This window comes from Rhinolophus hipposideros (genome assembly GCF_964194185.1).
Source record: "Rhinolophus hipposideros genome assembly, chromosome: 2".
NCBI classification, from domain to species: Eukaryota; Metazoa; Chordata; class Mammalia; order Chiroptera; family Rhinolophidae; genus Rhinolophus; species Rhinolophus hipposideros.
Genome location: NC_138048.1, coordinates 60,697,275 through 60,722,067, shown reverse-complemented (window position 1 = coordinate 60,722,067; position 24,793 = coordinate 60,697,275). Strand labels below are relative to the sequence as shown.

The following is a 24,793-nucleotide window of genomic DNA, read 5'->3' as shown; positions in this document are numbered from 1 at the left end:
TATTGTAGTTATTCTGGAAGTCCTGGCCATCCACAGGACTCAGAATCACCCCTATTAACTTTTAAACCAGATTAGATCATTTCCAGGTGGTGCCAAACCTCAACCAGAACATGCTTGGATGTGTTTGGAAAGCACTGGATCTGGATAGTTGGGCCTAGACTAGCTTGGCTCACCCCAATCATTTTATTATATTAGCTTCTCAATAATATGTTCCTGCATTTTTGGCAATTGATGTTTTGAACTTGACTGTTTTGTTGGAGTTTTAGCATAGAAATTTTACCATATTAAGCAAGTGGCATCATCCCCGTTTTGTCTTTCTGACCTATAAATTAAGAGTTATTATGGTAGGAAGAACCAGGTGGAAGCCCCTGGAATTCAACATAGTGAATTTCAACATAGTGAAATTTTATAGGCTCATAGACATTAGTGCCAACATCAAAAACTTCTGAGACACAAAGATGGTCCTATCTTAGACCCATTTAACCCCCAAGTTTGACAGTGCAAAAGGCACATAGAGGGGTGTTAGAGAGTGACAGTGGATTACCTAAAAGTTAATCAAGTGATGACCCCAGTTGAATTTGCTGTTCCTGACAGGGTCTCTTTTTGGAGGGGAAACAAATGTAAGTCTTGGTAACTGATATGTAGCTATTGATCTAACAAATTATATCTATTCTTGATTCCAATAAACTGAGAATGCCTTCTTCCTAGCAGGACAGCAATACACCTTCATTGTCCACCATCAAGGTTAGGTCAACTCTCTGGCTCTGCAATAGGAGCCTTTATGATTTCATCAGTCCACAGGCTATTACACACTAGTCCACTATGCTGATGACATTAGGATGCAATGATCTTTAGAACTGGAAACAGTTATCCTAGATGCTTTTGTAAAACAAAACAAAACAAATATACCAGAGGGTGGGAGAAGAATGCCATGAAGTTACAATGACATGTCATCTCAGTGACATTTCTGGGCATCAGTTGGTTTCTCTCCAAATAGAAGAACCATTAGTTGCAATGCTAAGAAAGAGGCATAATACTTGGTGGGTTGTTGACCAGTACTGCCCAATCTAGTGGTAAAAGTTCATGGAAAACTATAGTAACCTTATACAGTCAGATATAATTCTAAAATGTAACTGAATTCCACTAAGAATTCAAGTCTTAGAATTAAGGTTTGATCTCCTGAGGTGCTGCTGGCTATAAGCAAAGATAACAATGAGTGATTGAGATGGCAAGTTATAAATACCAACTATGGCCTTGGATTCAGTAGCACAAATGAGGACTTTATGTATTTATTTATTTATTTGGACAATTTTCATAAGAGTTTATTTGAGCTAAAACTGATGACAATTGCTGGGAAGCAAGATGTCAAATGCTCTCACAAATCAGAGCTTTAACATCTGTCGTTTTCATATACGTATTTACATGTTCTGGACTAACTTTTGTCTTTGTTCTCTCTTTCCCTCTATATTTTATATAGAAAAAGATGCTTGTTAATTTTATAATTTAAATAATAGTGGACAAAATTTCGAGATGGAATCTAAGAGAATTAAAAGAAAGATGAGCAACATCCTGAGGTTATCCTGAGTGCAATAACTGAGATTTAGTTTTAACTGCTTTTCCAAGGGCTTAAAAGTACAAAAGGTAGTTGTATTATGTTAGATGTTATTGTTTTAAAAGTAGTATAAGTGTAGGAAGAAACATATATGTTGATTTTGGGGAACCAGAGGGGTAGACTGTGGTGGAAATTTATCTGTCTTACAGTCACCTAGCATCTGAATTCCTTCCCTATGTTTGGGGGTATCTCCACATCCAGCAGAATCTGTTTTCATTATAGAAGCCATGGATCCCAGATACTTGCTTCCACTGCAGCTAGGTACCATGCCAGTCTTGGAATCAGAAGTTAGTGATGCAAAGGAACCAATATTGTACAGAATACATTATGGAAATGGGTAGAGACCACAGCAGCAGCTACTTGTGGTTACCAGACGCAGTGGGGTAGGGTAGCAGTACTAACTGTCCTGGCCCATATCTAGAGTCAGTAGTATAAGTGGTTATGGGCTGAGATGGCTGTGCGCAGTAGCGGCAGCCATGATATCTTTGCCAGACCAGTTCTATGATATCATTTTGAGATACATTCTAGCTGCTCAGACTCTCTGAGCTGTGTTCTCAGCATTTCTGAAGATTCTAAGATTGAACCATATCTTTTGAATAATTTCCATAATCTGGCCTGTTGTTTGTAAATAAGCATCCTGATTAATAAAGTCTTGAATATACTAACATGTTTTTGTTTTACTTACTTTTATTTTTGTTCATCTTTATTTTATTCCTCAATAGATACCAAATTGTTCAATAAAGCATTATCTTGATGGAAGGAAAAAATGCATTAAAATTATGAGACCAAACATGCTAAGTGTGGTTCCCTCAGAGTAGTGATAGTATGAGAAAAATGTTCCTAATTCTTTACACTTACCAGAATTTTTCAAATTTTCATTGAGAATGCATTATTTGATAAAGAAGAAAAATCAATTAAAATCTGAGAAACAAAAACAAAAGCAAAGAGCTTCAGCTAAACTTTTTTATGCTTAAAACAGTCATGGGCTTGTAAAGCTTTTTCCTTTACTAGGAATACCTTTCTGACCCAGCTCAACAACCCTAATTCCTATCTATGCGTAATCTAGAATACCAGGCCTTTCATAAACACTACCCTTGATTTTGTTGCTTTACTTAGCTTCTCTCCAACTGACAAGTGATTTTTCCCTTTTCAGAACACCAATAATATAGCTTAAATTTACTATTATAAAATTGAGAAATTATTGAATAGCTACCATGTTCCTACTTGCCCTGGTAGGGAGGGATGTGCCTAGTTAAAAAGCCAAAGTTTTTTGTTTCCACTCAGTGTAAGTGTTTACAGGCTGGTACCTGCCCATTTTAACTTTTCTTGTTTGGTCACTTTAGCTCCTTGTTTTTTCTTATAGATTATTTTTAAAGTAATCTATAAAACTTTATAATGAAGTAAGAGGTACATACAGAAAATTGCAAAAATCTTACCTGTACAGCTTGATAACTTTCACAAAATGAACTCACACATGCAATCAACACCTAGGTCAAGAAATAGAACATTACCAGTTCTGCAGAAGCCCTGTTAAGTTTTTTCCAATCTCTACCCCCCAAAGTAACGATTATTCTAACGTCTGTCACCATAGATTATTTTTTCCTGCTTTTGAATGTTACATAAACTAAATCATTTGCTAGGTATTCTTTTATTCTTTTGCTCAACGTTTTATTTCTGAGATTCTTTCAGGTTGTTGCATGTTGCAATAGTTTATTCATTATTGTTGATGATGTTATTGTATGAATATGCCACCCATTCTACACTTGATGGACATTTGCGTTGTTGGTAACTTTTGGCTACCATGAATAGTGCTGCTATGTCCTCACAGATTTTTAAATTTTTTTTCAGTCAGCTTTTGCAATGTGCATGTCATAGTACTATGCCCTAATCAAAGTGTCCGAGCAATAATGTCATGTCATGCCCTGTCACTTGTCCCTTGGCTCTACCACCAACATGTTGGTAAAAATCACTCAACTGCTCTTAGACTGTGTGTGTGTGTGTGTGTGTGTGTGTGTATGTAATTTTTTTCTTTATAACCTGGAATCACACTACATATGTAGTTCTCTATTCTGCTGATTTCATATAACTTTATATTTTGAGCATTTTCCCATTTTATGAAAATTCTTAGAAAACGTAATTTTTAATGGAAATATGCCATTCTGTCTTATGGCTATGCCATCATTTATTTAACTAATCCCCTAGTGGCAGACATTTAGATTGCAGTTCTTTTTAATACAAATAATGCTATGGATAAACTACCTTGAATATAAATCTTTGTCTCTTTTGCATGTTTTCTTGGAATGGTACTAAGAAATTCTCCGTATTGCTAGTGTAGGATTGTGTGTAGTTTAGGGGAGCCGAGGCACTCTATATCTTTCTGGTGACATAGCTGACTTGATTTCATTAGTATCTTTATCTTAGAAATGAGAACATACCATTTTCTACTTACTGGACCCTCTGGATTCAGCTTATCCAACTTAGCCTCTGAAACACACAGGTGTGCATGACCAAATTCTTGCAATCTGTAACAACTCTAGAGTTTACCTTTCAGTTTAATAGTGGGTTACAACTGGGTGGAGGGGAGCACAAGGGGAGCAGTTAGGAGAACTGCGTCCTCTTGCAAAGATAGTCAGGGGCAAGCAATGTGAGTGGAAGAGTGGAGGGAAAGGCAAGGGGCAGATGGGCTGCAGATCCATGATTTGTCCATGATGGGTCCGTCCTCAGATCTGTTTGGCACAGGGTCCCAGGTATCCCTGCAGTAGCTGCTGTTCTCAGCACCTCTCCATCTGTGCAGCACAATCCGTGCTCTCCAGCTTCCTTAGGAACCTAACTCCATTCATTTATTCAACAAATATTTACTGTGCACCCACTGTGTGCCACATATAGCTGTAGGCCCTGGAGATATATGCAACTGAATAAAAAAATGTCAGTGCCCTTGTGGAGCACACAGTCTAGTTGGGGAAGGGGGAAAGAAATAAACATATAAGCAAAGAAATCTACTTGTAACATGGTAAGTCATAAGTGTTATGAAAAAAATAAAGCAGACTATGAAGGGTGGTGAAAACCACCTTTAACCCACAAACATGTTCACGTCTTTCCTATTGAAATAAAATTCCATTTCATTTTGTAACCATAGTTCACTCTCATTTCCTTTACAGCAAGGCTCCTTAAAGGAGACGTGTATACTTGCTTTTTTCACTTCTTCATCTCTCAATCACACAACAAGCTGCAGCTTCAAACCCAAGAGGTTCAATTCAGAACCCATTTCGCCCGGAGCCTCGCTCCTGCGCCTCTATTGCCTACCCAGTTGGCAGTCATTTTTGGTCATTTCTCTTCCTTGCTTCCCCTTTCTCCACATCTAACCAATTACAAGGAACGTCTCAGTTTACCTCCCAAATCTCTTTCACGTCACCCTCATTGTCACTGCCTGTATTGGTTTGCTAGACCTACCATAACAAAATCCCACAAAGTGGGCTGATTAAACAACAGAATTTATTGTCTTACCATCCTGGGGGCCAGAAGTTAAAAAATCAAGATGTTGGCAGGGTTCGTTCGTTCCTTCTGACGGTTGTGAGGGAAGGAGCTAGTCCAGACCTCTCTCCTTGGCTTGTAGGTGGCCATCTTCATGTTCACATGCTGTTCTCCCTGTATCTTCCCTCTGTACCTATCTCTGTGTTCAAAAATGTCCCTTTTGTTAAGGACACCAGTCATATTGGATTAGGCAACTCTAAAGATCTCACTTTAACTTGATTACCTCTGTAAAGGTCCTACTTCCAAATGAGGTCACACTCTGAGGTACTGGAGGTTAGGACTTCAACATAGAAATTTTGGAGGGACACAATTCAACCCCAAACATTGTCTCTGTTCCAGCCTTTGTTGTTTCTCACCTGTATCATTTCTTTAATCTCCTTAACAGTATTCCAGGTCCAGCATGGTCTTGTTTCAACCCTGCCTCCACCCCGCTGTCAGAGGATCAGGATAAATCCCAACTCCTTCCATGCTTACCAGGCCCTTTGTGTTCTGGCCTCTGCCTTCCTTCCCACCTTACTTCTTGCCACTCACATAGAATTGTTGCAGCCATCAAGAGCCTTGTGTCATGATGGTCGTGCTTTTGAACTTGGCGACGTGTGGTTCTTTCTGCATGGGATGGTCTCTCTTCCAATTTTCCCTGATTGAATAATAACTCATGGGGTCCTTTGGCCAACCCCAGCATCATCTCCTCTGAACAACCTTCTTTGCACCCCCAGTCTGGGTTTTTCATCTTTCTTCCATAACCTATGTCCCCTCTGCCACTTTTGTCTACTGTACTTTTATTTACTAGTTTATCTTGCTTACAAGATCTGGATTACCAGAACTTCTAGTTCACTGCCTAAGATACCAAAGGCACTCAATACACATCTGCTGACCATCTGAGTGAGTGATCAAAGGACTCTTCATTTAGAAAATTGCAGTGTCACACTGAGTAAGCTCGCTGGTAACAACAAAAACTATACGAGGGAGGGGCACAATAAGGGGTGTGGTAATCAGATGTGGTTTATAATTCTCATGCTCGAAGAGAAAGCATTTCAGCTGCTGTTGCTGCTCTGAGGAAAGTTCTGCTATCGGCTACTCCACGAACTCTTTTTTTATCCAGTAACATGACCAGCAAGAAAGTAATTGCAGTGTTTGGAGCGACAGGTAAAAAACTCCTTGCTTTTAAAGTGCATGCTGACTTTGCTTACTTTAGTGTCTTCATGTTTTTAACTTCTGAGTCTGCAAGCGTGGGCTGAACAAAGAGCCCTTTGGAGGAAATGAAGAAAAATGTCCTATTGTTGAGTTTCTGATGTGGTAAAGGGGCGGGGTGATTGGATTTGTCAGAAATGATCTCAGCAAGACAAAGACAACTGACATATTCTCTTTCTCATGTGCTGACTGTTGGTATAAATTTCTTTTCAAAGTAAGTTATACTCTGGAGACTTTACTTACTTCCTGAGAAGTAAAAGGAACAAGTGTGAGAGGCCTGTGGGTTTGTAGGGGATATCCACGTGCCTGACCAATACTTTCGAAACTGAAAGGATGGGTGGATGTGAGGAGAATGTGCTAACTGACTTCTCTCATCTGGACAGCTGACCAAGCCTTTTAACTACTGTCCCTGCGTCACTCTTGCCTCCTTTACAATTTGCTCTCCAGCTAGAGCCATCTTTGCAAAATGTTGATCAAATCAGGCCACTCCCTTTCAGTCTGTTCTCATTTCAGCCTCCTGGTGATCCATTTGAAACTGTCAGGTCATGGCATGCCTCTGCTCAAAACGCTCCTACGCCAACCCCCAACCTCATGCCAAGTAAAATGCGAAGTCCAGCTAATGGACCCCCATCTTCTACCACTCCCCTGTACTTACTCTGCATGTTCCCCAAACATGCTCCCACCTTAAGTCCTTTGCCCTGGCTGTCCCCTCAACCTAGAATAATTTTCCTCTGGTTACCCATACTTTTTTCTCTTTTGTGTCAGCCATGTCTATGCTCAGATGTCTCCCTCTCCGTAAGCACTTTCCAGACCTCCATATTTAAAATTGCTACTCCACTTTACCCTGCCGCAGTCTGGCTGCCCTCTCTGCCTGATTTCTTCTCTATCTGTCACTCCATACTAGAATATGAGATCTACAAGCACAGGAATTTTGTTTGAAGGAAGGAAAGGGCTAGAGTAGGAAGAAGAGAGAAATAAATTTGCAAAATCCAATAGCCACGTATGATGTTGTCTTTAAAGAAAAGGTAAATGGGACATGAGGATGATTGTATTAGAGTGATGACGGTGAGAATATTGTTTTTTCCTGAAAGAGATGAGAAGCCATTAAAGGATTCTGAGCAGTGGACTGAGTGACATGACATCAGTATTAATGGGATCATTTCAGCTTGTTTTGTGAAGACACTTCAGGGGTCAAGGGCTGAACAGGGAGACCTTTTAGGAGGCTGCTGCCAGATCCAGGCAAAAAGACTGTGGCTTAGACGAGGGTGGTGGCAACAAGGTGGTGGGGAATGGTCAGATTCGGGATGTGTTTTAAAGAGACTTGACAGCGTTCACTGACAGACCCGATATCAGAGGTGAGAAGAGAGGAATAAACAATGACTTCAGTGTGTTCTGGCTTGAGCAGCTGGAAGAATAAAGTTGTAATTCACTGAAATGGGGGACGACCATGGTGGGAGCAGGTCAAGGAAGGCCGGGAGCTCCCTTTTAGTCACGTTAAACTTGAGTTGCCTCCTAATCATCCAGAATAGGTAGTTGGACAACAGCCTTGGGAGTGGCTCCTAAAGGAATCAGATTAGATGTGTCTGAGTTGAAGAAAGTTGATTCCTACTTAGCTAAGGCTGATTACCTTATTGCCCAGGTATTGTTCCTAGTTCTCTTACCTTGAAGTGTTGAGTGTGTTTGGGTGTTTGAGATAGGGTTGACAGGTTGAGCAGAGAAAAATATAGGGTGCTTAGTTAGATTTGACCGGGATACGTGTTAACCCTGACCAGTGTATGGGCTTGTACATCAGACTCTGAATAGTATCGCCAGCGCCTGACATCAAATGCTACTGCGGATGAAAAAAGAGGTTCTGTGGAAAGCAATCTCACAGGGTGATCTCATCATAAATTCCTAACTGGGCAGGTCATAGGGGGTATTCGCGCCCCAGGCATATAACTTCTTTAGTAAAAGGCTTGTCTTTGCCTTACGTAAGCCCTGTCCATTGTTTCTGTGCATCTAGGTTAACACACCTTTGAAATAAGCCATAACTCCCAGAGAGCACATAATCTTGTGAACTATCCTGTAATCCAATTCCCACCTTGCTCTCTCCCACCTCCATGTAATCTTCCTTACATTCCCTCCTTCATTTCAAATGCGTTATTCCTCGGAGCACTTGAGATCTTGCTCTCTCCGGCATATGTTGTCAGTTGGGTTCAAATAAACTCATAAAAATTCTCAACACTTTTTTATGTTGGCACCGTCCTCAACATGGAATCAACTGGAAGGGTCTAAGAGGGAATGATCCACAATAAGCGAGGAGGGTCTGGGACAACTGGGTGTGTCAGCCTGGCTGCTGTGGGGGCTGCTTTTTCGGGCTGATGGGTACGTCTTGCTAGTTTAAAGGAACAGGGACAAGAAGGATGAATTCCTTTCCTGGTTTGGGTCTTGGTAAAACGTTAAAGTGGGAGTGGTTAGGAGAGCCAGTCCTGGTTTTTCATACTGATCCATGTCATTTGCTTCTCCATCTCTCACAGGTCCAGGCAGGATTGTCCACCTCCAAAGCTAGAGAGTTGAAAGCAAAAAGGTTTCAGTCTTCCCACTTCATTCATTCAGTCATTCAGTCATTCTGTTACTGGAGAGCAGGCCCTTCTCGGCTCAGTGTCCTGGTTCTTGGCATCTCGAGCAAAGAATTGAGTGAGACACAGTAATACAGGAGTGAAAGAGCAGTTTATTAGAAGCGAAAGTATACTCCAAAGAGGTGGGAGTGGGCCGAGCAGAAGGAAGTGGCTCACGGACCCCAATTAATGATTCCTTGGTGGTTTTTATCCCTGTTCTTTTTGACAAAGGGTCATTCCTCTCTAATTGTGGGGCTGTTTGATTGATACCTGTTGTTGATAATGGCTCATGGTTATGGTAAACAAGGGCAAGTTTGGGCGGAGAGGGAGGGTCTTTAGGGTGGTTATTTCCTATAGACTATGTTGGATATGCAGGATTGTTACCTGATGTATCCAGGCATCTCGGAAACCCAATTTCTGTCTCTAACTGCCTGCCTTATGTCTCCCTTGAGAAACATGATCCCCATACGTCTCTATCGGAAGTTGATGGAGAGGAGATTTCTTCTTCTGTATCTGCTTCCTGCTGAATGTGGCCGTTGTTCCTACCTATTGGGGATTCATGGAATTCTCGCCCTATATGATCTTAAATGAGGGGAAGGGGTCTTAAGATCCACCTGGAAGACCATGTTGACCTCTGGGTCGGGAGGTACTGGAAGTCTTGTTGGGGTATCACTTGGATCCCCATGGCCCTTAGACGAGCAGATATAGATTTTGGTTAATAGAGTTAAAAGTGTTGGCCCAAGAAGCAGGACTCAAAGCCAACGACACAGGGTGACTGTGTGATGAAAAAACTATTCAGCTGCATGGAGCCTGTGGTCTTCTGGTTTAACCAGTCATTCAGTTATTGTCCACCTGGGAGCTGTGCCTGGAAAGAACGCTGTGCTACAATGACCATCGTCAACAGACATTAATCACAAGCTTTAGGGTAATTTTCTAAAGCAGGGGGTAAGAGATTTCTATGATTCAGGTTAAAAGCAATCTATTGTTTATGACTAAGAAACTGATTTTAAAAAATGATTATAACCAGGGGCTACGGAGCTGAAACACTAGGAAAAAGGAGACTTAGAGTTTTTATAGTGATAAGCTCTTTCATTTGGCCCATATCAGTTCAACATATAGGCATTGAAAAGTTGCAGTTTTCCAGGGAAAAGTCTTAGCAATGTTTGGGAAACAAGGATGAAGAGTAAACAGTTTTTGTGCAACCATTACCACAATCTATTTCTAAAATTTTATAATTACCCCAAACAAAAACTCCGCAATCATTAAACAATAACACCCCATTCTTTCCTCTCCCCAGTCTCTGGTAACCTCTAATCTATTTTCAGTCTCTATGAATTTGCCTATTCTAGGTGTTTCATATGAGTAGAATCATATAGTATTTGTCCTTTTGTGTCTGGCTTATTTCACTTATGTTTTCAAATTGTAGCATATACTAGAATGACATTCAAATTTATGGCTGAATAGTATTTGAATTATATGTATAGACCACATTTTGTTTCTCCAGTTGTCTGTTGATGGACATTTGGGCTGCTTCCATCTTTTGGCTATTGTATATAATGTTGCAATAAACAATTGTATACAAAAATAAAAAAGAGTCAATAGTTTCTGTCCTCAAGGAGAATCCAGTTTAGGAGGGTTATAAGGAAATAATTATAATAGTCAGTGATATGGGCTGAATTGTGTACCCCCCATTCATATATTCCTAATACCTCTGAATATGACTGTATTTGCAGATAGGACCTTTATTGAGGCAATTATTTTAAAGTGAGGCCACGAGAGTGAGTCTATTTGACCTGTGTCCTTTCAAGAAGAGGAAATTTTGACACATAGAGACAGGAGGGGTTGGAGTGCACAGAGGAAAGACCATGTGAGGACACAGTGAGAAGACTGAAAACCAAGGAGAGAGATCTCAGGGTAAACCAAATATACCAACACCTTGATCTTGGACTTCTAGCCTCCAATACTGTGAAAAAATATGCTTCAATTGTTTAGGCTACCAATCTTTGGAATTTTATTATGGCAGGCCTAGTAAACTAATACAGCCAACAAATATTTGTTACTGAATTTTTATTTCTATAGACGTGCATATAATAGTTTTAAAAGTCTAGTCTGACAGGCTTATAAAGAAATCCAGCAGACCCTGCCCTACCCTTTTCCACATTTAACTCTTCTTTGTGCTAGTATTTGTCTCTATATTTCCAAAAATAGTGATAGCATGCTATTTCTTGATTTTTCAATTTTAGATGTTATCCATTCTCTTTAGTCTCTGATATTCCTAGCTCCAAGCACATTCTTCCTTTTTCTCATTCTTCTCATATAGTTTATAACAATTTGTATTTTTTCATATGGAAGATGGACTAATATGGATCCATATTATGACTATGTAATTATTGTTCATACTTGAGCCATGTAATGTGCACTTTCTTTTCTTACATAATGTCTTGTTTTCCCTGAAATTAATAATTGCCTTTATTTTTTATTTGTTTAGTTTTCTTTGTACCTGTCACTCGTTTTTCTCTAATTTCTCCAATAAAGCTGGATGATTTCTCTCCAAATAAGCAAACACATCAATTAACCTGTTTATTAGGTCCCTCCCCTGGCTCCATGGAGACCTCCATCCTGGAGTGCGCCCTTTGTTTATTTTAATCATTTTAGGATTCTCTTCCCCATTCTTCTAATAATTCTTTGCCTTTTTCCTGGGTTTGGTTTCTGTTTCCTGAATGACTCCTGCTTGCTTTACTTTGTTATTTTGCTGTAGTGCATCCTCCATTAGCGTACAGAGAAAGAGTGCACAGGAGTTAAATTTTGGGGACTTTGAGTGTCTGAAAATGTCTTTATTTAGAATGTTTAGAATCAACTGATCATTTGGCTATGTTTAGAATTCTAGATAGAAATTAATTTCCCCCCTAAGTGGCAAGACTCCATTGCTTCCAATGTTATAAAGGAATCTGGTGCTATTTTTATCCCCCACCTTTGAATTGACCACCCCCCCCACCAAAGTTTTTAAGATCTTTTTATCTCCAGTGTTTTGAAATTTCACAATTACGCAAATAATGTGAGACTTTATTTATTCATTGTGCTGGGCACTCAGTGGCCTCTTCATCTGGAAGCTCATTCCATATCTTTGAACTCTGGGAAATTATCTTCTTTGATAATGCTGTACCTCCATTTTCTCTATTCTTTCATTTTGGAATTCCCCTAGCTTGATTCTCTATTTTCTCTCTCGTATTTTCCATTTCTTTGTTTTTCCCTTCTGATTCTCGGAGATTTCTCCAACTTTTTCTATTGAAAATTTATTTCTGCTATACTATTTTAAATTTCTGAGAGCTTCATCTTCTTTTCTGAATGCTTTCTCCTGCCTCTCCCCCCCCCTTTTAATACAGTATACAGATGTAGGATTCTGAATGCAAAAATCTCCGAAGATATTAATTCTTTTAATTTTTCTTCTGTTCACTGCACTGTTTCTGTTTCCTTTTATCAGTTTGTTTATCTTGGTTTTGCCTTTCATTTTGGAAGCTTTCTTCAAACATCTGGTGACCTTTGGCTGTCTGCTTATATTTACTACCAGAGCACTAAACTTCAGCTAAAGCTCCTTGTGCAAAGGCACAGCTCACTGAATGGCAGACCCTAGGGTTTTCAGTGGCGTATCATATGGGGTCCTACAAGAAACAATTACCACACTTTTTCAGAGAAGCCAAGGAAAACTTAATAAAGGTGGAAAGGGAAGAGAGAAATAAAGAATAAGTAAGCAACAGGAGCAAGGAGCAAAGGGCAGGCGAGAGAGATGACCAAAACCTTGGGGAGAGTAGCAATGTGGGGAAGGTCCTCTCTCCTCCTGCTCTTGGGTCTCCTGTTGATGCCTCTCGTTGACCAGACCCAATATGAGTGCAAGAGAGTCCACTGATGGAATCCATACAGGTCAGCCTCCCAGGGCACTGAACAGGATGGGGAAGGTGAAGGTAGATCTGAAGGCACAATAAACATATTCAGGACAGGTATGCAGGCGATCTGATGGAGGATCAGAAATGTCAGTGACCCAGCACAACACCTGGCATATATCAGAGGGCATTCAGTACATAGTTGTAGAGTAGATAAATTAGGCAAGTAATGTTCATATTATGAATGGCTTTTAATGACACAAAAAGAAACTCATGCAAGTTTTCAACTTTTAAAAAATATAAAATAGGAACCTCTTTTGAAAATAAAATTGTATGAAGAACCTAAAAATAAAATCTATTTATTTGATGAAAAGTTGAATCTGGGCTGCAGGGTCTGGCACCCAGCCCATTTGGCCTCCTTGTTGCGTAGCGACTCTCCCACTCTTCCTGTTCCCCATGGAGTCTGCAGAGGGGCCTCTGACAAGGCTGCAAGCAACCGAGTTTGAACACCACTGTTGCAAGCCACGGGGATGCCTCCTGAAGTAGTCATTACAACAGCTATGCTCTGAATAATGGGATTTCCTGACCAACCTTTTTAGTGAACATTCTTCCTGACCCTTCTTCTTTCTTTTTCCCCGATCTTGCAGGAGCTCAGGGTGGCTCTGTGGCCAGGGCCATTTTGGAAAGCAAAAAGTTTGCTGTGAGAGCACTGACCAGGGATGTGACTCGATCAAATGCGCTGGTGCTCCGGGACCTTGGTGCTGAGGTGGTAAAAGGGGACCTGAACGATGAAGCATCAGTGGAGGCTGCTTTAAAAGGTGCCTACGGGGCCTTCGTGGTGACCAGCTTCTGGGACCATCATAGCAAAGAGAAAGAAGTGTGTCAGGTGGGAACGTCTTTGAGCCCTTCCTCTTACCCTCCCTGGCAGCTCTGCCTTCCCGGGAAGAGGGTAGGCCTTCAGGCTGGACAAAAATATAAGCCTCAGTCCACAACAATCTGTCTGGTATTTATGGAAAATATGTACTTGTTAGAGGGGCTTTTGATGGTGAAATCAGTGTTATGCAGCACCTGTCTGCATCTCCAGACCTTGGGTATTTGAGAGTCTGCATCTGCAGACCTTTGGGCAATAGAGTCAATCATTAGCTTCTCACCAGTTGTCTGTAGATGGCATATGACGGTTGGCAGTAAAGATACCCCACAAATTAAGATTACTCTGAGAGTGAAATGGAACAACAAAAATGTAATGAGTATATACACATATATACTTCTGGCAGAGAATTTGAGGGCAAATTAGTAATGGGTACATAGAAAAAGAACTAAGCAAACAAGCAAATAAACCCACAATGATTAACTCCAGGTAAAATGAAAGTTTGTAAAAAAATAAATAAATGTAACCATAGAATATTACATGGGTCACCTTAAACACTGGTTATTGATTTAGCTCAAAATTATGATATTGGGAGCATTAGAAAAAGGGAATTGTGTATATGTGTGATGGTGGCGATGGACTGTGTGTGTGTGTGTGTGTGTGTGTGTGTGTGTGTGTGTGTGTGAGAGAGAGAGAGAGAGAGAGAGAGAGAGAGAGAGAGAGAACTAAAGATGGGCTCATCTTTCATAGTAAGAAGTTAGTAGATGATACCTTAAACTGAAAAAAATTAAGAATCAGTAGTACAAACTTGTTATTTAGAAATAAAGAAACAGCTAAAACAGATGAAAGTGGTTACTTCTGGAGAGCAGTTATTAGCATGAAGACTCAGGGAACTTCTTTGTCATTGTAAGATCTATTGTTTTCCCCATGACAGTACTATTTGAAATTATACACACACACACACACACACACACACACATACATATACGTATATATGTATATATATGCAACAGTTAGAAGAAATATGAGGATTAGATTTTTAAAATGTGATGGATGGGATCTGCCTCTTGCAGAAATGGCACAATTCAAAAAATCAAGAGCAGGATTGAACCGTTTCAAGAATGTCTGTTAAATTAATTACACCACTTACAGCTTATCTTTACTGATAAAATTTGGGAGGGCTTATTTTAGGAACTTTGGGTTCTAATTCTGATATTCACTCACTATGAAACCCAGGGGTACAAAGTCACTTCTCTACTTCACTTTCTGCATCTACTAAACCAGATTAATTATGTTTTCTCTGCTTGCTACATGGGGTAGCGTAAGGGAAAAGAAAGAAACAGTAAAAAGAAAGAAGAAAGAAAAAAGAGAGAGACGAAGGTGCTTTGGAAATTTTGGAACTGAAACACACAAAAAAGAATATTTGTATAGTTGTGTGTTTGTGTGTGTATTCATATATATCCATTATGCCCTCAATATCAAAAAGGTGTGTAGATATAATTCATTATGAGAAAACATTATTATACTGTGTATTGTTTTCTCAGATATCCCAGAGCCTCATATACAAATACATGAGGCAGCTGATCACAAAGATACTGATAGCCAAGATGAAGGGACACAATATGTTCCTGACTCTTCCCACCAGGTTGCCTCTGAGCTGCTGATGGGTGGGGTTCAGCATCTTGGCATGGTGGAGCCTCAGCTGGCTAATACTGTTGGCCTCTCCTATGATAATTTGAACATAGTTTGATGCTAGAAGAGCTCCCTCTCTAAGGAGGACAATAAGGAAAGAAGGGGGTAGAGGGGACCCAGCACCTGCCTCCAGTCCACATGCAAATACAGCGATCTCTATAAAGAATTTATGTTTGTTCCTTAGGGAAAGCTGGTGGCGGATGTCGCCAAGCGCCTGGGTCTGCAGCACGTGGTGTACAGTGGCCTGGAAAACGTCAAGCGCCTCACGGGTGGGAAGCTGGAGGTTGGGCACTTTGATGGGAAGGGAGAGGTAGAGGAGTATTTCTGGTCCATTGGTGTTCCCATGACCAGCGTCCGCATGGCAGCTTACTTTGAAAACTTTCTCACCACGTGGAAGCCGCTGAAAGCCTCTGATGGAGATTACTATACCTTGGGTAAATAAAAGTTTGCAGTGAAAGTTAACCCGATACCTGCTGTCCTCCCCTCCCCATCTCCCCTTTCCCTTCCTCCTTCACCTCAGTGAACATATATCCCTCGAGTGCCTACTACATGCTTAGCTCTGTGTGAAGTGCTGAGAGGGATACCAAACTGTCCTAGATCACACAGAGAACTGGTTCTTGGACTGGAAACACAAAGGATTTCCCTTCCAATCGTAACAGTCTGATACTCCTTATAATAAGTAGTTAGCTATGTGACCTCAAGCCTCAGTTTCCTCATGTCTAGTGGGAAAGTGGGTAAGCTGACTTCTAAGGTCCCTTCTAGCTCATCCAGCTAACCTCCTATGGCAACAGGGAAGCCATTCTCCTATCGATCTGGGTCCCATGGTTAGAATCCTTAGAGGGACCGTGACTCTCCAAGGATAGCTTCCCAGCTCTGCCTGCAGAGTCCAATTCTGTAGGTCTGGGCTGGGGCCTGGAAGCCTGTAGTTTTAACAAGGATTCCTGGCAATTCTAAGGCTGTCAATCCACTGGCGAGCATTCCCCTGCCCTTTGGGGACATTGTTTTGCCCATAGTCCAAGGTGGCTCTGTGGAATGGAGGGAATATGGATGACAGTAATTCAGTGTCAATAGCTACAATTCAATCCTTTTTCCTTGGCACATAAGTAAGACTCATCAGAGGCATAACTACTGGCAGTCAAAGTAGACCTGAGCTAGATAGAGCCAGAAACATGTGCCATACATCACAGATGACCTGGGTAAATAGTTCAACAACATCGAGGTAAATATATAAATGTGCTACCTCTCTTTATCCCACTTTCTTCCTATACCCCTACCAGCTTTCAGAAGCCAGCTCACTGACATTTCTCAGGTCCTGAATTAGGACATTGTAATCTATTGGTTATATTGGCCTGGGTGAAGAGGTGATGCCTTAAACTTCTCCTAATACCCAGTCCCATCTGGGGCCCCAGAGTCTATACAACCCTGTCTCAGGGTATCATTCTCTACTATACCTGACTCAGGTATCATTCTCTACTATAGCAATAGCTATCATCTACTAAGCACTTACTAGGGGCCTGGCACTGTGCTATTTCCCTCCATTTTACAGATGATGAAACTGAGGCACAGACAGGATAAGTAACTTTCCCAAGAGCTCTAAAAAAGGCAGGACCAGGACATAGATCCAGGTAGTCTGGTTCCAGAGCCATATTCTTTACCTCTGTCCCATAGCTGCTTTTAATCTCATCCTAAGACCCTAAACCCTCAAATAAAAATGAACCTCAAAGTCAGAATAGACCTGACTCCGAATACCTCAGAAAATTCAAATTGCTTTTCAAATATAAAACACCATTATAATTTAATCTGACAGTTTGCCTACCAAGAAATTCAGGCTGGAACTAATTTTGCTACAAAAGACCAAGTATGATATTTAGTGCCTGGCTGCTAAGCCTGAAGTCACTTTTACACTGGAATGAAATTCAGAGACCTTGATTCTCACCCTATTGCTATAATAGCTGGGAAGCACGGGTGAGTCAATAGGCTTAGTTTCATTTAAAAAATGAGAGTGCTGGGGCTACATCTTGTCCACTTTGGGGTCCAGCCCTGGGATTCTGGGAATCTATGAGAGGCCATGTCATACTGTGGGAAGGGCACAGGCTTTGGGGTGACGCATGAGGGTTTGAACCCACTTCTGCTGCTTACTGGCTGAGTAATCTTGGGCAAGTACTTGATATTCCTATGTTCAAGGTTGTTTTGAGGATTAAACCAGCCAATATGTTCATTCATTCATTCAATAATTATTTGAGGCCCTACTATGTGCCAGTCACTCACTGGGGAATCAGTAATAAACTGTTCAAAACAGACAAAGCTCTTCCCTCATGAAGCTCCTATTCTGGTGGAAGAGAGAGATAATAAACATAATAGATAAGTAAAATATATTGTATATTAGGAGGTTAAATACTATAGAAAAAATAGAGCAGAGTCAGGTATATGTGGAGTGCTAGCAGCAAGGGGGTGGCATGTGAAATTTAAACACGATGATCAATGGGTGTCTTAGGGAAGGTGAAATCCGAGCACCTCCTAATGGAGGTAGGTAGTGGATTTTGTGGGTATTCATGGGCAGAGGGAACAGCCAGCAAAAAGAACAAGTAGGGGAGGGTAGTAGGAGGTGAGCCCAGAGCTAAGAGAGGTCTGGTCCTATAAGCCATTGGCTTGTCTTTTGAGGGACAGAGAGCCTTTGGAGGGTTTGGGCAGACATATGATGAGCTGGCTTTAGTTTTACAGGATCAGTCTGACTTTTGTGTTGAAAAGAGACCATGGAAAGGTAAGAGTGGAAACAAGAAGACCAACTTTGTAATAACCCGAGTCAAAGATGATGTTTCACGGTGGCTTGGACCAGGGTGGTAGCAGTGAAGATGGTGAGAAGTGGTCAGATTCTGGACATACTATGAATGGTATTTCCAAAAACAATAGGATATGGGGTGTAAGAGAAGCGTCAAGATTGACTCCAAGACTGACTCTCGTTGACTTGAATAACTAGAATGACAGAGTTGCCGCTAACTGAGATGGGAGGCCTGTAGGGACGGCAGGGTGTAAGAATTCATTCTGTGGCACATTGAGTTTAAAATGTCTATTAGTCAAGTAAGGATGTTGAGTAGGAATTTGGACACACGAGTCTGGAATTTAGCAGAGATATCTGGGTTGGAGATACAACGAATCATACTTTGCACACAGCAGATGCTTAATAAATAGTCGCTCTTTTTTTCTTTTTAAATCAGTACCCAGGTATTATGGCATTTTCTCACACAAAACCTTGTAGCTTGCATAGATTGTAGCCACTTGGTGTTATATTGCTTTCCTATACTTTTTATTTAAGTAGTTGATTCATTCAAGTTGGTGGGACCACTAAGGATGTGATATTATTAGTTATTTTTATGTTTTTTTATTTTTATTAGCACTGCCTATGGGGGACATACCAATGGATGGCATCTCTGTTGCTGATATTGGAGCAGTCGTCTCTAGCATTTTTAATTCTCCAGCGGAGTTTTTAGGCAAGGCGGTGGGTCTCAGTGCAGAAGCGCTAACAATACAGCAATATGCTGATGTTTTGTCCAAGAGTTTGGGGAAAGAAGTCCGAGATGCAAAGGTAAGTTTTTAGGAAACATAAATGTGATCACAAGAGTCCATCTTGGGTGAGAAGAAATTGAAGAGGATTCCAGTTCCACAAATCTATCTTCATCTGTTGATGTATCTGAATCTCAACCTTATGGCTTTATTTCTTTGGCGTAAGGTTAATCGGCTTGTTAAAGTAAAATTACTTTTGGGTGGCAAGAACTTAGAATGTGAAGACCAAGGTACAACTTTTCATATACACTATCCCAATTCTCCTCTCATAAGCACTCATTGCTGATCACTCCATCTGCCAGAGCTCGTGGGTGGAGGGCAAGGCACTTAGCCTCTCTGAGCCTCAGCTTCCTCGTCTGTAAAGTGGGACAATAGCATCTACCTCAGGGTGTTCTTGTGAAACTTAGAGAGAATGTATTTAAGCGGCTTAGCAGTGTTTGGCACATAGTAAATATATATCAAGTACCTATTAGGTGGCCGGTGCTAACTTTAAGGAACGTACAGCAGAGTTGGGGTGAAAATGTTAAAGCACATGAAATCACAGTGATCAATACAAGACAGAACACTATAGGTGCTTAATTGTGTTGTCCACACTATCTGTGCTATAGATGACCAGAGAAGGGTAGGAGAAGGCTTCGTGGAAGAAGTGGCTTTGAGGTGGTCCTTGAGGGTGGACAGGACTGTGTGTAGGTGGAGGGAGCAATGGGGCTGGCCTGGCTAAGTTATGGGGTTCTAAATTCTAGCTTGGCTAAATGAACATGAATGAACCAGAGGCAGCATGGGGACGTAAGCAAATCCTAGCTCTGCCCTGATCTTTCTGTGGACTCCTGGCAAGTTACTTAACCTTTCCAGCCTCAGTTTCTTCATATGCTAAACAAAAGTTATACCGCTTTCACAGGATTGTTGTGAGGATGAAATGAGATACATATGGCAGGTGTCTGGCACGGGTCTGGCCGTTAGTAAGCCCTGAATAACCGATTGTGGTATAAATCAGGCAGGAATGGCCTGGACCAGAGTGTGGCTAGGACAGACCTTTTATATTAGGTTGGTGCAAAAGTAATTGCAATTTAAAAGGTTAAAAATAATTGCAAAAACTGCAATTACTTTTGCACCAATCAAATAGAAAATTGAGAGTAATTGACAATATTGTGCATTAGCAGCCATTTCTCCCAAGTATGTGTTTGGGTGTGCCTTGCAAAGAGAGACACCATTAGAGCTGAAAGGAGGACCCATACCTTCTTTCAAGCTGGCAGGCATTAACTAATATGGCTCTTAGCCTCTTGGCTGCCGTTCTCCCATCTGTGAAATGAGAGTATTTTTTGGATGATTTCTAAGGTCCTACCCAGCATCCACGTCTCTCCAGAGTAGGGGTCCACAAACTAGAACCCACCACCTACTTTTAAAATAAAGAATGATTGGAACACAGCCACACTATTGTTTATGTACTGTGGATGGCTCTTTTCATGATACAATGATGGAGTCTGAGTAGCTGCAACAGAGACCGTATGACTCGCAAAGCCTAAATTATTGATATCTAGTCCTTGAAGAAAAAGTTTGTCGACTCTCACTCTAGAATGTTTCCTAGAGTTAACCATAGAAAGCTAGTTTTTGTTTTCATCTGCGACTCTTGGTTCCAGTGAATCTTAAGCGGGTATCTAGATTCCCAGTTCAGCCTCAGAAACTGAAGCTGTGAGGAGGCTAAGAGATCTTTTGTTTGAAAACTATTGTAGGTGTCTTTCATGGAGAAAATAAGTTACCCCCAAACCCAAGAAGGCAGCCAACCGTTCAAAAGATAGACTCATGACATGATCTGCAATGTCCTGTACCTGCTAATACACTTCTCAGGGCCTGATCCCTCTCCCAGGGCATCTGTATTTGGGTGGATCACGTTTTCATGTTGTGTCATGGGGTTTGGAATCTGTAAGGATGAAGGGGAGAAAGGTGAAAGAGTGTGGACATGTGGTGTATGTGTCCATTCTCAGAGGACTGGGTAGACATTGTTTTGGATGCTTAGGAACTTCTAAGCATCTCTTAGTCACATTCCTGATCCCTGACTATTCTTGGTACATCAAGTTGTTTCACAACGCAGCAGAAACATCCCTGGCATCAAAAGTTTCAGGACATTAGAGGCTGAAAATTCTACAGAATGGTCAACGCTGTTCTTAGTAACTAATCTGACTTGAAGACGCTGCCCACTGGTCTAGCAAGAGTGGGAAAAATGCTTACGCATCTTGCTTCTCTGGGGAAGGATGTATGTGGCCACGAGGTGGCGCTCCAGCCTTGGCAGTCCGACTTTTCCCCCAATCTAGTCAGAAGGAGGCTATTTGCATAACTCTTTAGAGAATGCATGCCCCAGAGAAAGTTCCATCAGGAACTCTGGTCTGACTGAAACTGTGTAACCCCAAAAGGAACATGATTCAACAGAACAAATCTCTAGCCTTCAAAAATCTGCAGAGAATCCCTTTTTTTTTTTTTTTTTTTTTTTTTACTGAGGGATATAAATTACAGGATGAGGGAGTGACTCAGGAGATAGACGTTTTAGAAGTCATCTTCCATGCTTCTCACAGTCTTCTATTTCTAAACTTTTATTCAAGTTTTAAATTTTTTTCTGATTTCAAAAATAACAAATGTTTATTTCAAAAAAAATTATTTAAAAAATTACATAGTTTAATCTATCAGAGATAGCAACTGTTAAGATTTGGCACATTTTCTAGTCTTTTTTAGTATATACATATAAAATAAAATTAAAATAATATTATATGTACTATTTTGTATCTGGCTTTTTCACTTAACATTATATTATGAGCATTTTTCTACTTTGTTAAACTTCTCCAAGAACATTAATTTTATTAACTACATAATATTCTTAGAGTGGATGTACCACAATTTATTTTACCAGTCCTCTGTTTTTGGATAAGTAGTTTGTTCTTGATTTTTCATTATTATAAATGACATATGACAATCATTGTTTTATATGAGTTGTTTGTATCTGTCACATTTTTCTAAGGCCAAGTGGAACAGCAAGGTTAAAATTTAACCCTGGGGTCTAAAGACAGATAACACTGGATCTGATAGTTCGAAATGGTTTTTGCTAATTCAGGCAGGGGAGCTATTGATCTAGTTAGTGTCAGAAGGGACTCAAAGGGTGGGTTTTGTGGAAGGTGACAGTAGGTGTGTGATGGGCAGCATTTGTTTGGGCCTGGCCCTGGCAGAGGCCGGGATGGTGGAAGTCAAGATGCTCATTTCTAATCAAGGAGGGGAGTGATGGTGGAAGGGACATCAGTCAGGATGGAAAGGATAGAACTGGTACCAGTGTGTGGGAGCCTTTATGCTGCATGGAGGACCAAATGGGTAGAATATCTGAGAGGGCTGCTGAGGGAATCTCATGAGGAAATGTATATGAAAGCTGGGCAGATGAAGGGGATGGAGATCCATAGTACCTTATCCAAAATGCTTGGAGCCAAAACCAATTCAGTTTTTAGACTCTCTCAGCTTTTGGATAGGTTCTAGTCTACATGTATCATGTAACATCACCATTGAGCTGGGCCAGGAACCTGTAATCAAACACATCAACATCTCTGCAGAAAAAATACGAGCATTTCTACAAAATGGGATAATTAAAGACCACACATAGCTTTGCATAAGTTCAGATCAGAACTAGTTCAGGAAAGTCATTCTGCTGACAAATTTCTTTTGAAAAAGCTTTAGAGTTTCTTGGGCTTTGGAGTTAGGCTAAAGTATTATGGACCTGTATCATCATTAAGGTGATTAATTTCTTCTGAAACTACTTTCAAAGAGAGCTAAAACATTTCTTTTTTTTTTTTTTAACTTGTTCTTGGAAGATTACTCCGGAAGCTTATGAGAAGCTGGGATTTTCTGGAGCAGAGGAATTGGCCAACATGTTTCGTTTCTATCACATGAAGCCGGACCGTGATGTCAAGCTCACCCACCGACTAAACCCCAAAGTCAAAAGCTTCAACCAGTTTATCTCAGAGAACCAAGGAGTCTTGAAGGGCATTTAAGCTGTTCAAAGAGGCCTCTGACCACACAACTTCCTTCCTCCCTGATTCTGATTCTCTGTACAGCACAGCATCTACATTTACAGATGTGTTCGAATGCAATTGTTTGCAACACCAAAGGCTTTCCTAATGTTCTCTCCTAAGTAAGAAACACTGAAGTGGGGACTTGACCCAGGAATTTGACTCACGTATAACTTTCCAGTTAGTGATAAGGATGGTACACCTGTTTGGTTAAGTACGAAGCCCTAAACCTGTCAACGTTTGGAGCTCTCTCTCCCCAACAGCCAAGTCACCTTACAAGGCTCTGGCCTGAGTAACCTGGAGTTTCTTCCTTACCAAGCATGGGGGTGGCAATCACCTTTCTCCTGCCTCAGTGATCTAGAGCCCTGGCTCTGAAACTCCCCTAGGCAGCTCCATTTTTCCCCCCAAGTGTACTGTCACATTCTCAGTGAATTTTAAGCAAATTTAATTCCTTAAAATAAAAATCTTTGTGGACTTTCTGGGGAACGTGGTGTTAAATGAGCAAATGCAAGTATTAGAAACTCTAAAATTCAGTTTTGTTTCAAGGTTGGAAGTTCATTTTCTGATTCATTCGTTAAATCACCTGTTGAATGACCATTCAATTATGCATCTATTCATTCTTGTATTTTTTATTTAGCAAACGTTATTTTTAGCACGAGCACCGACAAGCATTGGGGGACTGCTCTCCCCTCGTATGTGTTTTCTTATTGGAGTGGTCCATTCTCCAAAGGCTGCCATGGCTCCTTTTCAGTTTATGGTTGGCTTTGTTTTGTGCCAGGGCAAAACGGGTCAGCTAACCATTTAGCCACTTGACACCCAGAGGCTCTGCAGTGGATGAAGCCAGGAGCTTGAGTGGCAAAGGCCAGGGAAAGGTAGGAAAGTAGAAAGAGAAGGTAATGGAAGGATCCCCATAGTATCTTTGTATATCTCTGGCTTAGCATTTTCTACACCATATTGTAATTATGTTGTTTACTAGTCTTCCTCTTGACTGTGAGTGACTGCATTCCTTTTTATCCTGGTGTTTGGCACATGATAGGTTATCAATAAATGCTGGTTGTTAATTGATCACATCATTACAAGAAAAGGGAAATAAACAGGTATATAGGTTAGAGATTGGTAAGAACCAGCAACTGACCCAAGAGAGGCACAGAAGGTGAAAATGGGGCTGTGCACCACAGTAAACAAAACCACCCTCTGTTTAGGGAACGGATTGGGTGGCGTTGGGGGAGATGCAACAGGACAGAGGTAAGGGAGCGATATCTGTGATTCTAGAAATGTTCCTAGAAACCCAAGCTATGAAGTCAGATGATGCTGGATTTGATTCCTGCCCTGCCACTGACTGGTTGTGTGAACTTGGGCAAGTCACTTGACTCCTCTGGTCTTCGGTCTCCCCATCCTCACAAGGGGCTGCTGGAAGGGCTAAAAGATGGGAAGCGTGAAAAGCACTTTGGGCAGTCTTTGGTAGACAGTAAGTGCTCAATAAACAGTAGCTATAATTATTATTGAGACTAATTCCTACCCTTGCTGCCTTCATGCAGCACCCTGAGTTGCCCACCGGCTGCTCTGGGTCTCCCCTTGACCTGCCCAGCTACTCGTGGACTTCCGGCCTTCAGGTTCATCATGTCCTAACTGCCCTCTGGTGGGGGTCTCGTCAGTGCCCGTCTTTCTTTGCCCGCCACTAGATGGCAGGGCAAGCCTAGCGCGAGAGAGGGTCACGCCAACTTGTCCCAGGTGGATTTCTCCAGGGGCTTTCTTTGGGAACAAGGCTCCAGGAGAGTTACATGGTAACTATTACAGCCCTTCAGTTTCTCTCTTTCAGGCTC

At 41.1% G+C, this 24,793-nt stretch overlaps 1 protein-coding gene across 2 annotated transcripts in view; it reads left to right on the top strand.

Annotated features, from left to right (window-relative positions):
* LOC308508341 (nmrA-like family domain-containing protein 1) overlaps nucleotides 1-23,449 on the top strand; it is a 34,067-nt gene extending 10,618 nt beyond the window's left edge. Inside the window, exons 1-5 of one of the 2 annotated variants that reach the window (XM_081074802.1) lie at nucleotides 6,140-6,289; nucleotides 13,457-13,695; nucleotides 15,554-15,803; nucleotides 18,762-18,952; nucleotides 22,773-23,449. In XM_081074802.1, the coding sequence (XP_080930928.1) occupies nucleotides 6,250-6,289; nucleotides 13,457-13,695; nucleotides 15,554-15,803; nucleotides 18,762-18,952; nucleotides 22,773-22,952 (900 nt within the window). In that variant the 5' untranslated portion in view covers nucleotides 6,140-6,249 and the 3' untranslated portion in view covers nucleotides 22,953-23,449. Of the gene's footprint in view, nucleotides 1-6,139; nucleotides 6,290-13,456; nucleotides 13,696-15,553; nucleotides 15,804-18,761; nucleotides 18,953-22,772 lie in introns of those variants that run through there. The other variant, XM_081074803.1, reaches the window with a different exon arrangement.
* The last annotated feature ends 1,344 nt before the right edge of the window (nucleotides 23,450-24,793 follow it).